Source organism: Dipodomys ordii, unplaced genomic scaffold, assembly GCF_000151885.1.
Source record: "Dipodomys ordii isolate 6190 unplaced genomic scaffold, Dord_2.0 Scaffold2, whole genome shotgun sequence".
Taxonomy (NCBI): Eukaryota; Metazoa; Chordata; class Mammalia; order Rodentia; family Heteromyidae; genus Dipodomys; species Dipodomys ordii.
Window position 1 is genome coordinate 2,078,490 of NW_012267218.1, and position 16,746 is coordinate 2,095,235.

At 46.0% G+C, this 16,746-nt stretch overlaps 1 protein-coding gene across 1 annotated transcript in view; it reads right to left on the minus strand.

Moving 5' to 3' along the window:
- The window catches only part of Traf3 (TNF receptor-associated factor 3), a 65,203-nt gene that overhangs the window by 26,932 nt on the left and 21,525 nt on the right, over window positions 1–16,746 (minus strand). Inside the window, exons 3-9 of the mRNA XM_013012965.1 lie at window positions 14,263–14,521; window positions 11,726–11,849; window positions 10,947–11,051; window positions 10,291–10,458; window positions 4,462–4,542; window positions 2,898–2,972; window positions 1,341–1,433 (exon numbers count right to left, since the gene is read on the minus strand). Coding sequence (XP_012868419.1) covers window positions 1,341–1,433; window positions 2,898–2,972; window positions 4,462–4,542; window positions 10,291–10,458; window positions 10,947–11,051; window positions 11,726–11,849; window positions 14,263–14,504 — 888 coding nt within the window. The 5' untranslated portion in view covers window positions 14,505–14,521. The remainder of the gene's footprint in view (window positions 1–1,340; window positions 1,434–2,897; window positions 2,973–4,461; window positions 4,543–10,290; window positions 10,459–10,946; window positions 11,052–11,725; window positions 11,850–14,262; window positions 14,522–16,746) is intronic.

Consider the following 16,746-nt stretch of genomic DNA (forward strand, 5'->3'; position numbering starts at 1 on the left):
CCCACGACCGGACCCAAAAAAAAAAAAAGAAACTAATCCTTTCCAAATCTAATGAACTTTTTCAAAAAGCTAAATGGGCAAGGGAGCTAAAGACAGTCTTCTAAAAAGAGGTTAAAATGGTAAATACACACATGAGGAAATATCATCATCCTTAGCCGTAAAGGAAATGCAAATCAAACCAACTGTGAGATACCATCTTACCCATTAGACTGGCCAAGATTCTGAATTCAGACAACAAATGCTGGAGGGGATGTGCACTGCTGGTGGGAATGTAAACTGACACAATCACTCTGGACAGCAGTCTGGAGGTTCATCAAAACCTAAACCTAGACCTTCCTTATGACCCAGCCACACCACTCCTAGGCATCTACCCTGAGCATCATGAGTCTGGATATGATAAAGACACCTGCACATGCATGTTCACTGCTGCACTGCTCACAATGGCCAGACCATGGAAACCGCCCAGATGACCCACTATAGACAAATGGACCCAAAAAATGTGGTACCTATATACAATGGATTTTACACAGCCATTAGAAAGGATAAATAATGGCATGCGCAAGAAAATGGACGGAACAAATCATGTTGAGTGAGGTAAGCCAAGATCAGAGAGGCAAATGGCACATGGTCTCCCTAATATGTGGATGTGAGATTTAAAATGCAACAGGATATGACCAAGTATACAGGATTCTAGACACCCATACACAGTGAGACCAAAAGAGGACAGTCTTAGGAGAAAAGTACCAAACTATAATACCCAAGAACCTCCTCATAGGTATATCATATATACATTGAAACAACTCCAAAGATAAGGAAACAAAGGACCCTTTCTTAATTTGCCTTATTGTTTTTAGATGACTCTGTGTTCTTCATCTCATCTACGGTGTATACATGTACACATCTGGGGGACACAGACCAGTGGAAAGTGGGTGAATATGTGCAGCTCCAGGGCCCACCCGCTGCATTGGACATTGAGGAAAGTGAACTACCAACTCTTGGGTGGAGAGAGGAGGAGGAGGGAACGAGACAGAATGAGGGAACAGATGATACAAAGCCCAAGGAAATAAATGTACTTATCACCTGACGTATGTAAAGGTAACCCCCTTGGATATCACCTCTAAAATAACAATAAAGTAATTTTTTTAAAAACACTGTATTTTTGTTTGATAGCTAAAAAAAAAAAAATCTTCATTTGTCAGTCCAAGATCACACAAAGGCTTTACTGATAATCTCTTCATGTTTTATCTCCAAATTATTAATAACTATAAAAGACTCCTTCTTTAAATAATTAATGTGCATAATTAGCCAGCCCCAGAGAAGCTGGCGTGGTGGCCCCGTACCTTCTTCTCCAGGGAGCTGCTCCACTCCTTCAGCAGGTTGACATGCTGCACTGCAGAGCTGGCCTCGTGCGCCTTGATCTGCTGGTTCGTCCCCTGAGAGAGCAAAGGCAAGTCCCAGTGAGCCAGTCCCTCCAGCTCCCACGGCAGCACCGCACCGCACCGCACGGGACAAAGGCGTCTTCATGTGCGCTCACCCCGGGCCCCCTAGCTCTGGCTGTGATTGCCACACCAAGAGAAAGCCGCTTCCAGCCTGCGTGCCTCCTTCCTCCAGCTGAATCATGTCTTAGCAACATTTCCCATTTGCCAGGTCAAGAAATCACATTTTAAACTCATTCCTGTTCCTCTATAAATTATTTTCTCATTGAATATCATTAGAGAATGTCCAGGAACTTGCAGTCACAGCTGAGTGCTGGGACAGTGGTCCCGAGAACGCACAACAAGAAGGATTCTGAGCAACTGCGTATTAACTGATGTCTTCACTGCACCCAAAAAGCTGCTGATCTTCCCCTGCCTGAGTATACTGAGAAAGTTACATACAAAAACATAAACAATCTACAGAGTACATAAGATGTAGACCATTAAAGAGTCAAGGATAATCACATTAAATAGTACTTCATATGTTTAATACGAGAATGCAATTTGTTTTGATACTGGAAAATTGAAAAGCCAGAGGAAGCATGTCTATGATCTCCAAAACATATACTCTGTACATAGAATATCCATATATGTATGTTGATATAAGCACTGCTCCATATCAGCATACATATACACATACACAGAGAATGAATGGCACTACGTACGACATTAACAGGGCTCCACCTCATCCGGGACTACAGCAAGGGGGAGCTATGCTCTTACTTACAGCATTGCACTTCTCAGACAATACCATGATGCCAGCTGTCTCTATGACTTCATAATAATGTATGAGTGGTACTTAAAATTAAGTATGCCATACTTTCATAATGATATATTTTGCCTTTCAGTAATGTAAAGATTAAGATGTACAATTAAATGAAAACTCAGTCCTAACTCACTAACCATTTCAGACAAGTTAAACAACTAAAATGCAGAAGCGGGTTTCTCCGGCTCAGTGTGCAGCACCCCCAATTCCCGGGGTAGGTATGGTTTCTATGCTCTGCGCTCCACTTGGATCAGTCAGTGCAGGCAAGAAAACAAAACACATTTATGGCCACGTGTGTGTGATGCTTACAGCTGAGTGCTGGCACACATGACATTAAAACTATGTCCAGTGATAATTCACTGTAGTCAAGAAACAGCTACCGCTTCTGTAGAAACACTACCAAGAGCAGCACTACCCACGACTCGCTGGTTTTGCTGTAGTTCTCCACATGTCCTGGCTTCTTCCTCAGCACAGGGTCTCAAACCCCCCCGGCCTGGCAAGCCAACACCCACGCCTGCTGCACCCACGCAGCAGGGTGTTTCAGTTTCACAATAGAGACTAAGAAGTCCAGCATGTGCATGTTAAAATGGTAACATCAGAACTTTCTCTCACAGCAGTACGTCAGGGACTGGGAAGGGCAGATGTTGGATACTGACCTGAAAAACGCAGCCATAGCGCTTAAAACTACACGTGCTGGGGGCATTGACACACTCTGACAAGTGTGCACTCAACTGCAACGGGAAAGAGACATGAGTTGTGGCACAAACGTTTGCATGAAAATGTTCAAACATATCAGGGCACAGAGAGCATCTGGGCTATATTGTTAAGGGTGTTTATCAAATCCAGGTGTGTACGCATCATCTGCCTATTACACTTAGAGGCAGTCAATATAGTTTTCTCACATGTACACACATACATACCAATATACAGATACATTTACATTTCTTAAACTTGAGGTCTCTTTAGAACAAATTGTTCAAAATGTGACATGCTATCTGAAGTGCCAGAATTAAAAAAGAAAGAAAAGGAAACATAAATTGAAATGCACATTTAAAGACTATAAACAAAAGTTACATGAAACACAAAAAATAGAAAGCATTAGGGATGCAACTGGGTCACACACCTAAATACAGTAGACAAAAATCCCCCGATTTTCAAAGTAAGCTCACATGCTACCACCCCAGTACTCCAAGGACTCAAGATAACTGGAGTGAGTTTTTCTTTCACACGAAAAGGCTTTTCCCTTCCAGCACAGGTTACTCAAAAGCTTTTCAAAGATCTCCATGACCATTCTAACACAAACCTGATGTCTCCTCTAATTGACTAGGAGGGACTGGAAACATACACCTTATCCCACAGGGAAAACCCCTCATTCAGCTCTAATACTAGTGAGGCAGTAAAAACACTTGTGATGCCCCAGGAAAAGAAATGAAATTTAAAAAAAAACCCAAACCTGTATTAAAGACATGGAATTGTGCACTTGGCTAATTCAACCGCAGTTCCAGGATGTGCTTTTGGTGTGTGGTCTTGCCCCCAGAGGCTTAAATATGGGGGCAGCACCTGAATAAAGCTGGAACTGGGACTTCTCAGTCTACCACAGGTGAGGCAGTCATTCCTCCAGGCTGTGTCTAGAGGACACCTGGCTCTCCATTAGTAAGGAAGAGGCTTGCGTGGAGCAATGGCTGAGAGACCCAGCCAGGCTCTGAGGATGGTCTGGGAGCCAGCCAGGGCTGAGCTCACCATTTCCCAGAACCTGGTCGGCAAGTCCTGAGCTATACCTAAGGAAATCAGACAAGGGCGCCCAGCCGGAGGTTAGCAAGGGACCTCATGGAGAAGGCTTCTAGCAAAGTCAATTCAAAACTAAAATACATTCTTCCAAGCCCATTAATATCATCAGAAACCTGAACGGTGAACACTGACACTGTTCCAGTCAAGGATGGACTGAGGGTGGCGCGGCAGCTTTGTGTCCTGCCTCCTTCTAACCTGTTGTCATCAGCACCCTCTAACACCTACAGAGTTCACAGGAGGCGAGACTAATCGACAGCCAAACAGCTCTTTTCACTTTAAGAGCGCTGCAGTTTAAAGGTCTTATTTTGAAATAAAAGCTCAGAAGCAAAACTAGAACCAACTCTGATCCTATTTCAGAGTGCTCTGAGTGAGCAGGGCTCGGGGATTCTGAGGCGCTGGAGGCTCCTCCCGCCAGCCCTGGCTGTGCCTTACCTCGCTCCTCAGCAGGGTCTGCACGCTGCACTTGTGAGGGCAGGACACTACCACACAAGGACACTCCGTGTCTTCGTGTTTCTACAGAGAAAAAGGAAACACGTCAACTCTCAACACACATCAGTCCCTGTGGACATCTCCCTGTAGATTAAAGGAAGCTATGCATGCAGTCATATGCTTTTTTTTTGGGGGGGGGTGTCAGTTGTGGGGCCTGAACTTTGGACTTTTTTCTTTTTGCTTATGTGGTGCTGAGGAATCGAACCCAGGGCCTCAGGCATGCAAGGCAAGCGCTCTACCACTGAGCCCCTTTCCAGCCCTTAAGTTGGATTTTGATAGGTGCCCAACTTCCCTCCACTAACGTAACACCGGTGGCCTGCCATCCTCCTGAGGGTATGTGCCACACCCCTCTGCCGATGCTATACCTTTCAATATTTGGCAACCCGAGAGGTTAAAAAAAATGCAGCAAATGGGCCTGCAGTTCTCTGGTAATGTTTAAAATATTGGTGAATTGTTGGTATTCTTTGTGCCTCTCAGGCTTCTGTCTACAGTAGTGGATGGAATCATTGAAAGGTGCCCCCTCAAGTTAAGACTGATGTCCATTCAGATCCTCAGTAATGGGACCTTATTTGGTCACAAAGACAGGGTCTCTGAAGGTGTAAACATGCTGGATTAGGCTGGACCCTAAACCTGATGAGCAGCATCTGGAGAAGAGGCAAAGACTTGTTTAGAAAGAGTGTCATGTGAATACAGAGGCAGAGGAGAGTGATGAAGGTAGGGGTGCTGGCAACCAGCAGGGGTTAGGAAGAGACAAGGAATCTCCCTCAGAGTTTGCAGAGATGTGCCACCTGGAAGCATGTGGGTTTCTCATTTCTAGACTCAGAAAGGTGAGAGTATACACATCTACTGTGGTAAGCCACCAACTGAGTTCACTATGATTAATAGCCAGAATAAAATGAATATTAATACACGTATTTAGTCTATTGGTTTGTAAGAATTCTGCATATTGATAAACTAAAAACATCTATAAACAAAAACTTTTGTTTTTGTTTTATGAGGCAAGGTCTCAATGCGTAGCTCAAGCTAGTCTTGAGCTCATGGTCTTTCTGCCTCACCTCCCACCTTGTTAGCATTACAGGTATGCACCACCGTATCTGGTTTAAATGGAATCTGATGTACACCCAGCACGTACAGGAGGTAGAAGGTGTAGCTACACAGTGACCATCCATAGAGCCACCACGCACCTGTCCATCCTCTCCTATTCTCATCCTCATTTGTTTCAAGGAGCAATCACTAAGACAATCCTCAACTTTTATTTACTTATTTTGGTGCTGGTCCTGGTACTTTGAACTTGGGGCCTGGGCACTGTCCCTGAGCTGTTTTGTTAAACTGGCACTCTACCACCTGAGACACTGCTCCACTTTTGGTGGAGCTCCATTTTTTTTGGTGGAGCTCCATATTTTGGGTGGTAAACTGGGGATAAGAGTCTTATGGACATTCTGCTTGGGCTGGCTTCAAATTGCAATCTTAGTTCTCAGCATCCTGAGTAGGCAGGATTATAAGTGCGGGCCACTGGTGCCCAGCTCTCAATTTAAAGAATTTTTTTCTACTTCTTTTCCTTAAAAATGTTTCATTTTTTTGGTTGGTCGTGAGGCCTGAACTCTGGGCCTTGGGCATTGTCCTTCAGCGCTTCAGCTCAAGGCTAGAGCTCTACCACTTGAGCCACAGTCCCACTTCTGGCTTTTTCTGCCTATGTGGTACTGAGGAATTGAACTCAGGGCCTCATGCATACAAGGCAAGCACTGTACCACTCTAACACAAGGCAAGCCGCATCACTTGTTTTGTGTGTGTGTGTGGCTGACAGTATTATTTCATTCTGGTTATTCTGGATTCTTCTACAATGCAATTCTACCACAGGAGTACAGAGTGAGCTGGCCCAGCACCATACTTCTTAAGCTAGCCTTGCTGTGTGGGGTGGCAGGCCCCGACTGGCACTGCTAGCTATGTGCACATGCGGTCATTTAGTTTTCTGTGCCATACTGCATCTAGTGATGGTGGAGAGAAACACGTACGAATAATTCTACAACATACAGAGGTCTCAAAAGTCTGAGAATGTGGCACCAGAGTCCATTCTTTCCTGATCCTCCTGCCTTCGCCTCCCAAGCTCTGGGAATACAGATGTCCACCACCACTTCCAGGAACCTTCCATTCTTGACAGCACTGTGTGAATGATGCGTCTTTCTCCTACTATGAAGAAATTCTGCTTTTCAACTATATTTCTCATTAGAAGCCTACAAGCAGTATGGCAAAGAGACATGTGAGAGCAGTTCTAAAACTTACTTAAGAGGCTCACACTCCTCTGACAGAGATCTGAGCTGTTTCCAGATGTCTGCTACCCTGCTGACCCTTGCCCAGATTTCCTGATAGGCATGTGCAATAGTTTCTCCTAGTATCCAGGAGAGGAACTGCGAATGAGTTGTGTACATGACGTTCCAATCTAACAAAGCATTGCTAAGTTGTCTTCCAAAGGGCTGTGGTGGTAAACCTACCTCACAGTGGTTGCACTTTCCTGTGTGATGTCTTCATAAAGCTAGCTTTTTCATAAACTAACAGCTCTCCTTGAAAAAACTGATATTTGATTATTTCTAGGCTAAATATACAGGCAATTTTTTTTTCTGACACTTCAAATTTTGCTAACACTAACCTATAGGGAAAAAAAAGCTTAGAGCCAGGCACCATTAGTCACGTCTTTAATCCTAGCTATTCCGGAGGCTGAGATCTGAGGCCTTGGTTTGAAGCCACCTTGGGCAGGAAAGTCTGGAGATTTATCTCCCATTAATCACCCATAGCTCAGAGGCAGAACTGGGGCACAAGTGGTAGAGTGCCAGCCTTGAACGAAAAGCTGAGGAACAAAACCCTGGCCCAGGCAGGCCTCACACTGGCACAAAATGAGACAGCTTAGAAACAGCTGACAAATCTTCATATAAACTGCAATCATCCAGCGTTTGCATACTTTGTCAATGTACATCTGATCACAACCAACCAAAATACACTAGGTCTGCTGCTCTTTTAAAAATAAAGTTCAGGCCTGAGAGGATGAGCTTACGTGTGCTGAAGCTGAGAGACCAAGCCGAGGAGGCTGAGGGCAGGGAGGCCACAGCACCTTGCTAGGTGTGTGAGGACCTGGGTGTGCACCTGCTCCACCCAGGACAGGAACGAAGCACACAAGTATTTTGTTAGCAGCAGGGATTATTGAGTGTGAAGGAGTCAAACAAGCTTGTTAAAGCTCCAAGCCTTAAAACACACTGTACTACCAACACCATAACGGCGGTAGGCAGTTGTCACAAAGTATAATGAAATTTATATGGAATATTTGTCTAACTTGCATGAGGCCCTAGGTTTGATTCCCCAGCACCACATAAGCAAAAAGAAAAAAGAAAAAAAGTCAGAAGTGGCGCTGTGGCTCAAGTGGTAGAGCACTAGCCTTGAGCTGAAGAGCTGAGGGACAGCGCCCAGGCCCAGAGTTCAGGCCCCATGACCAGACCCTCCCCCCCTCAAAAAAAAAATATTAGAAGAGTCTCACAGACTTTCCTGCCCGGGCTGGCTTTGAACTGCGATCCTCAGATCTCAGCCTCCTGAGTAGCTAGGATTACAGGTATAAGCTACTGGTACCAGCTATAATTCTTTCTCAAACAAAAATTAACTGCTAAATGATATTCTGCAAACAATTTTTAGATCAGGTGCAGTGGGACATGACTATAATCACAGCTACTTAGAAGGCAGAGGCAGAATGATACTGAGTTCAAGCCCAGTCCAGGCAAAAATACTGAGCCTGTCTCAAAAAGGAGGGGTATCTGGGGGTATGACTAGAGTGCTTGGCTCAGAATGCATAAGACCCTAGTTCATTCCTCAGTATTGAAAAAATATTTCATTTTTCTAAGAAGCAAAATATAACTTTAAGAACAATATGTTAATATGTATAAGATCAGGAATATTGTTCATTAGGTATGTATCTCTCTGTAAGTTAGCAACTAGAGGAATGACTCAATTATTATAAATACTATTGATGTTTCCCAAAGGGGAAGGCATAGTTCTTAAAAATTCTTAGTGACAAGCTGGGTGCTGGTGGCTCACACCTATAATCCTAGTTACTCACAAAGTTGACATCTGACGACCATGTTTCAAAGCCAGCCCAGGGAGAAGAGTTCATGGGACTCTTATTTCCACTTAACTTACAGAAAACTGGAAGTGGTGCTGTGGCTCAAAGTGGCAGAGCATTAGCCTTAAGTGAAAAAGCTTAGGGACAGTGCCCAGGCCCTGAGTTCAAGCCCCACAACTACTACCACCACCAAAAAAGTCTGTTTTGTGTTTTTTTTAAATTTTTTGGTTGGTCATAGGGCTTGAACTCTGGGCCTGGGTACTATCCCTGAGCTCTTCAGTTCAAGGCTAGTGCTCTACCACTTTGAGTCACAGCACCACTTCCAGCTTTTTCTGATTAATTAGAGATAAGAGTCTCATGGACTTTCCTTCTTACGCTGGCTTTGAACTGGGGTCCTTAAATCTCAGCCTCCTGTGCAGCTAGGATTACAGGCATGAGCTACTGGCGCCTGGCCAACAAAACATTCATAATGACTAGAATAACAGACTTTTGCTAACTTGTGATCTGGAATGTACACTAGGAGCTGAACAGGTGCGCTGAGCTCTGGCTCCGTCACCACCTCCCAAGTCCAGTCCCCTTGCTCAGCATCTCAGCAGTACTTGCCACCCAGACTCCCCAGCACCTGAACACCTTCCTCTTAGTCTCCTTTAATCAGCTGTTTCCAGACTTCTGTGAACTCTAACTTCCTCTCCTCTTGCTCCAGCCCCTTAGCCACAAAACTACCAGTTCAAATACACCCATGGCGTAGAGCCTGCTTCTCTTACTCCCTCTGCCAGTCTGTTACCTCCCACCAAGAAGCACCATGACAGACACTCTGCCCCACGGTCCGAGTGCTGGCATCACCCCATTCACACCCTTCCCATCATCAGCTAATCCCTTGCCCTACCTCACAACACACCCCAATATGGCTGCTCTCTTCCTCCCACACCCACCTCCCTGGCCATCCAGTACTTGATCCTTATCCTCATATCTGTCTACTCCCATCTCCAAATCCTGGGCTCCCTCACCGCTGAGCTCTCGGGAAAAATCTCCCTGAAGCTAGCCCTGATCCCCAATCCTCCCAGAAGCCAGGTGATCTTCTTCATAGTATGTACCAGCTCCTGACACTGTATTTGTGGGGACCACCAAGTGGGTACAGTTTTGTCCTCTACCTTTCTCTTCTGCATCTCCTCTTTCCTCTTTCATTTACACGGAAGCTAAAATGATCCCAATTCATACACACAGTACAGAACCACACCAAAATGAATGAGGCAGGTAAACATTTCCAACCCTCATCTCCAAGACAGACAGCTGCACTTCCACACTGCAAGATAAATTAGCTTGTTTCAAGTGATGGTTATGACACACAACGATGAAAAGCAATCTGTCAAAATTTTGAGGCCATTCTCTGGGACAAGTTACTAATTCTACCTTTTTTGAAATAATCATTCTTCATTTTTTTGATGCCCCAAATGATAGTCAATCAAGGCAATGGAAAATGTTAATTATATAAATCAAAATAGGCAAAACAAATACAGCTTTACTCTGAAATAAAGTTAGATGAAAATTGCTATTTAGTCCCATCTATCTCTTTATTCCCGCTAGAATCATCACTTAAAAGCCAGCCGCTCTGTGGAGAAGCGAGGAGCTGCATCTGAGCTGATCAGAGGGAGGTGGACCGGGCAATACCACACCTGCAGCGTGATCATTGGGACTTGGCTCTTGCAGTGATTACACGTGGCCTCCCGGTATTTACAGGCCTTCTCCACATGATCACGCAGGTCCTTCCTCTGTACTTTTTCTTTGCAGGCTGCACGCACGCAGGGAAGCTCCTCAAACTGGCACTCATTTTTTAGGTGCACCTGTAGAGGAAACCACAAGTTCTTAACTGACACACACAAAAAGTCTGAACTGCCAGATGCTAACCTCCACACAGTGAGACTACACGGCATGTTTGCAGTGTGCCATCAGACCAGCCAGCTCTTCACAGCGGAGCGGGGCACACCATGCTGTGGCCCACAAGCACAGTCAATTCTTCCAGATTAAGACAATGGTAGAACACTACAAAGAACTTCGTTTCACTCTAATTCAAACACTCTACCAGGATAAAATATGATATTAATAAATCTAGCTCAAACTCCTCTCTATTCTAACTAGGTGTCTGCCAATGATGTCATGAAAATGAGACTGCACATCTGGGGACGGGACCAATTTCTGTATGGCTGTGTTCTAAAAGAATATAGCAAACGTAGCCCTTAAGGTATCATCCTGCCTGGCTAGGTCATTAGCTGGATGAGGTGGGTGACCTGTTCTCCTAGTGTCAAAGCCTCTGGTGTCTGTCGGGTCTTACCAGCAGATGTCCCAGCATTAACTGCTCTGCACAACCTTTGCTTTCATTCCGACAATAGATCTGAAGGGCCAGAATTTCTCTCTTGCAGCAGTTATCCTTAAACACCTGTAATGGAAAGATGGTTTTTTCAGTTATTTCCATCACATCTGATATATTGGACAAGGCAAAACCACTTTATAAAGAGCTGAAGTCCAGCCAGGCACCGGTGGCTCACTCCTGTCATCCTAACTACTCAGGAGGCTGAGATCTAAGGATCGCAGCTCAAAGGCAGCCCGGGTAGGAAAGTCCGTGACACTCTTATCTCCAATAAACCACTAGAAAACCAGAAGTGGAGCTGTGGTGGTAGAGCGCTTGCCTTGAGCTGAGGAGCGCAGGGAAAAATGTCCAGGCCCAGGACTGACCAAAAGAAAAAAGAAAAAAAAATCTGAGGTCCAGAGTGGACCTCAGGAAACATTAGGACCATCTTAATTTCTACAAGTAGAACAAAGGTATTGTTTCCACTGAGATATAATTTAATTCATATAACATTAACTACTATCTCTTATTAGATAAACCTAAAACAAATGAATTACACCAAATTGGTGAAGATTACTTTGGATTATCCATGTTCCCAGAACGCTGTAACCTGGGCCAAAGGGTGGGCAGCAGCACACGCTGGAGTCACAGGAGTCAGAGCTAAGCAGCTCACAGACATGCTGGAGACACAGGAGTCAGAGCTAAGCAGCTCACAGCACATGCTGGAGACACAGGAGTCAGAGCTAAGCAGCTCACAGACATGCTGGAGACACAGGAGTCAGAGCTAAGCAGCTCTCAGACATGCTGGAGACACAGGAGTCAGAGCTAATCAGTTCACAGCACACGCTGGAGACACAGGAGTCAGAGCTAAGCAGCTCACAGCACATGCTGGAGACACAGGAGTCAGAGCTAATCAGCTCTCAGACACGCTGGAGACACAGGAGTCAGAGCTAAGCAGCTCACAGACATGCTGGAGACACGGGAATCAGAGCTAAGCAGGAGGCTGCAGTGTGTAGTCCTCCTCCTACCAAAGGAACTGGCAACATTCCCACTGGGTGCTAGCTAAGTCAAACCAACTGTGACACAAACCACACTTTGGGGTGATTTGTAAACAGATTTTGGTTTCTTCTCCTGAGGTTATGCTGCTTATAACTCATTTTTTTCCACCGGAAAGTAAGTTTTTAATATGTATCATGAAGGTCAATTTCGATTAAATGGTTCTCCTTGGACATAAAAACCTGCCAGGGCTTTGAAATTAAACCCCATTTAAAAATTTATGTTCCCTTTGAAAAAGGTTCACTTGCTCTTTCTAACAACATAGTGTACAGCACCTTAGTCCTTAGGCATTTCCCAACTCTACAGGCAGAAAAAGAATCAACAACTGTCAGTTAAAAAAAAAATCAGTTTATGGGGCTGGGAAGGTGGCTCAGTGGTAGAGCGTTTGCCTTGCATGCTCAAGGCCCTGGGTTCGATTCCTCAGCACCACATAAGTAAAAAGAAAAAAGCCGGAAGTGGCGCTGTGGCTCAAGTGGTAGAGCGCTAGCCTTGAGCTGAAGGATAGCGCCCAGGCCCAGAGTTCAGGCCCCACTACCGGACCCCAAAAAAAAAAAAAAAGCCAGAAGTGGCACTGTGGCTCAAGTGGTAGAGCACTAGCCTTGAGCTGAAGAGCTGAGGGACAGCGCCCAGGCCCAGAGTTCAGGCCCCACGATCGGACCCAAAAAACAAAACAAAAACAAAGGAAGCTATACAGCACAGTAGCCTAGTTCAGTCCTATGTGGAAAGCTCTGTCTATGCACACGACCGTGACGTGTTCTACCAGATGCCACACCAGCTGCTAAGGAGTGCTTCTGATACTCACAGGTACTGGGAGCTCAGGGTGCTCCTGCCTCGTGTACTCTACAGCAAACTGTCTTCACGGTGTATCAGTCTAATGTCTACTGCTCACTCCCAGCCAGCCTCCCTGCCTTGGGCTGCCAGCAGACCTCTCTTATGGCACAGCTGACTAGGGAGAAATCAGGAGCTGAGTCCATGGTACCAGCACTAAGCCTGCCTCACGCCTCTCATCCTCAAGTGCACACAGCCAAGAGGATAAGATCACAGCAGGAAGACTGAGGTGGAGGTGCAAGTGGATGATGGAGGAGAAGACAGACTGCTATGATCAGCTGAGGGCTCGAGACAGCCCAAGTGTGATTAGCCAGTGGGGGGGAGAGCGGGGTGGCCTCCCAGACCACTGTGCTCTGAGGGTAGCAACCTTGCAAAGTGCATCCTGCAGTGACTCAGCACCCAGCACAATGCCTGACAAATCACGATGAGGAAGATGCTTCCTTAGCCAGTGCTATCTCTGTCAGCACACCTCAGTTAGCCTCTGTGATCGTGGCAGCATCAGGACTCAGCTGGTGAGGGAGGCATGCTCTGTGTGCATGTGCAGTCTGAATTCTGCATAGGTGAGAGACCTGCCTTTCCTCGAGCTGACCATGACCACCCTCCACATGGACTAGCAGAACTCTAACATTTTAACGACTTACTGTCAACTCCCCACAACACCCGGGCCTTCTCAAGCAAGACGCAGTAATACACAGAGGTCACCATGCTTCATGGTCAGCATGGCTGACACTGCTGGGGGAGAGACTTTTTGGGAGCAGCTTGAGGAAGCAATTCGTGGTATGCGGAGGAAGGGCACACAGAGCCGCAGGAAGGTGTGTGCAGATCCTGAGCCTCCCTAGAGCTTTCTAAGCTAGGCTCTGAGTCTTACATCCTCAGGGATAGAAGCCTACAAGGTTTTACTCTTTTCTTTTTTATGCCAGTGCTTAAGTGTTAGCTTAAGGCTAACGCTTGAACACTTTAAGTCACACCTTCATTTGTGGGTTTGTTTTTTTTTTGTAATTAACTGGACATAAGATTCTCACAGACTTTCCTGCCCAGGCTGGCTTCGAACCATAATCCTCAGATCTCAGCCTCCTGAGATCAGATTATAGACAGAAGCCACCAGCACTCGGCCTAAGGTTTACTTTTTTTTTTTTTGGTCAGTGGTGGGGCCTGAACTCTGGGCCTGGGTGCTGTCTCTCTGCTCCTTAGCTCAAGGCTAGTGCTCTACCACATGAGCCACAGCACCACGTCTGCCTTTTTCTGTTTATGTGGTGCTCAGGAATTGAACTCAGGGCTTCAAGCATGCAAGGCAAGCACTCTACCACTGAGCCACCTTCCCAGCCCAAGGTTTCCTTTTGAGAGCACGAAGTAACCAGTGGGAGGGGAGAGGCCACAGGGGCTCTGGTCCAGCAACAGAAGGCATGCACGCACCCACCTGAGCAGGGCGGCCATGCAGCTCTCACAGAACCGGTGTCCACACTCGGTCTGCTTGGGGTTGCACAGCACCAGGCGGCACTTCTCACATTTGTACTTGTCCTCCACTGTCTTCACAAACTTCTCCTTGTAGCCTCCCTGGTCCGGGACAAACACAGCTCCGGTGCCACGGTCAGACTGCAGCTTCAGTGGTGGGTTGGGGTGCAGGGCGCCAGCAGACTCCATCTTTTTACTCGATTCCATTTTTGGAAAATAAAATTCTGCCAGGAGAGAAACAGCAATAAATAAATAAATAAATAGAGTGCCAAGTCAGGCACAGGTAGCACACACCTGTAATCCTAGCTACTCAGGAGACTGAAAGCTGAGGACTGTGGTTCAAAGCCAGCCCAGGCAGGAAAGTCCACGAAACTCTTATTGCCAATTAACCAGCAAAAAGTCGGAAGTGTAGCTGTGGCTCAAGTGACAGAGTGCTAGCCTTGAGCAAAAGAAGCTCAGGGACCATGCCTAGACCCTAAGTTCAAGCACACAGGCAAAAATATGAGAGGGGGGGAGAGAGAGAGGGGTGGGACAGAGACAGGAGAGAGAGAAAGAGAGAAGAGATGGGAGGGTGGGGAGAGAAAGAGCGAGAAGGGAAGGGAAGAAAAAGGAAGGGAAAGGGAGGGGTGGGTAGGAAAGGGGAGGGAAAACAGAGTAGTATCCTGTTATTCCATGCAAAAAAAACAAAAAAAAGCAAACAGTTTGCATAGCTTGCTCAGGCAAAAAGTCCCTAAGCAGCAGGCTTTCAGTTTTAACGTAAAGAAACGATCCTATTTCCTACTTCTATGATAGAAGTAGACATGACTACACAGCTTCCTTACTTCTACTATTAATGCTACTGCTCAAAATACTTTATAAAAAGTGTAACTAATAAACTGTTTTCAAAGCTGGGTGCTGGTGGCTCACATCTGTAATCCTAGCTACTCAGGAGGCTGAGATCTGAGGATTGAGGTTCAAAGCCAGCCTGGGCAGGTAAGTCTATGAAACTCGTCTCCAATTAACCACAGGAAGTGGTGCTGTAGCTTAAGTGGTAGAGCTCTTGCCTTGTGCTAAAGAGCTGAGGGACAGCACCTAGGCCCAGAGTTCAAGCCCCAGAAACGACCAAACACCAAAAAACCAAAAAACAAAAACTTTTCTAAGTTCTGTAAGATATACATACTAGGTGGGTGCTGGTGTGCACGTCTGCAATCCTAACTACTGAGGAGGGTGCAATTTAAGGACTGCAGTTCAAAATTAGCCTGGGAAGGAAAATCCAAATAAAGCTACCACAAAAGTGGGAAGTGGAATGATGGCTAAAATGGCAGATGCTAACTTTGAGCAAAGGAAGCTCAGAGATAGTGCCCACGCCCCACAATTCTCTCTCTCTCTCTCTCTCCCTCTCTCTCTCTCTCACACACACAATACTTTGCTCTGTTGTAACTTCAAACATTATACATCATTCACTGTCTTTCAGCCAAAGCAATATCCATTCTCACTTAATTTTCCTTCTCAGTGAACTTCTTGACCTTCCAGGTGGCCCTGCAGCACGCAGTGCGCATGTGGGGAGCACTATGTGCCTCCAGTTACCACAGCGGTACTTGTAGGCGACACACTCCCAGACAATGGCATCACTCTACTATGGATGTGGTAAAGCCAGGAGAACATGCCCACAGGACCCGGAGCGCCTGTCTCTGCCCGTTACCCTTGTACACCAGACCTGATTCACTCTGACTCAGAACTGCACACAACTGTGGCCTGCAGGGTGCCATCACAGCACACCATGAGCAGCACAGGGTGCAGGTCTCTGTACAAAGCTGAGACAGGCACCGAGGTGCCAGGGCTGGGGCTGGCACAGGCACAGGCGCGAGTCCTGTACCTGAGGATCTGTTTCTTTGCAAGGATGTCTTCTTGCCACCTCTAAGTTCCACTGATGAGCAAACGGACACTCCTAAAACGAGCCACAAAGATCCAGCTGGGACAGCGGTCAGCTGAGCCCGAGGTCAGTAAATAAAAATGTGTAAGGTAGATGGGGCTGGGAAGGTGGCTCAGTGGTAGAGCGCTTGCCTTGCATGCCTGAGGTCCTGGGTTCAATTCCTCAGCACCACATAAGCAAAAAGAAAAAGCCAGAAGTGGTGCTGTGGCTCAAGTGGTAAAGCGCTCGCCTTGAGCTGAAGAGCTGAAGGACAGTGCCCAGGCCCAGAGTTCAGGCCCCACGACCGGACCAAAAAAAAACAACAAAACAACAACAACAACAAAAAATGTGTAAGGTAAAAAGCAGTGAAGTAAGTTTCCTTAGGAAATATTAGATTTAATTAAAATTATACTTCCATTGATAAATATGCAATAATAATGGACTCATCATTCTTAGTATTTGCCAACAACACTTATCTGAATCGTGTATTAAGTGACTTCAGATAGTGGTATAATGGCTTCTCTTTATTTTTTGGATATTATTCAGTAAGTGTGTACT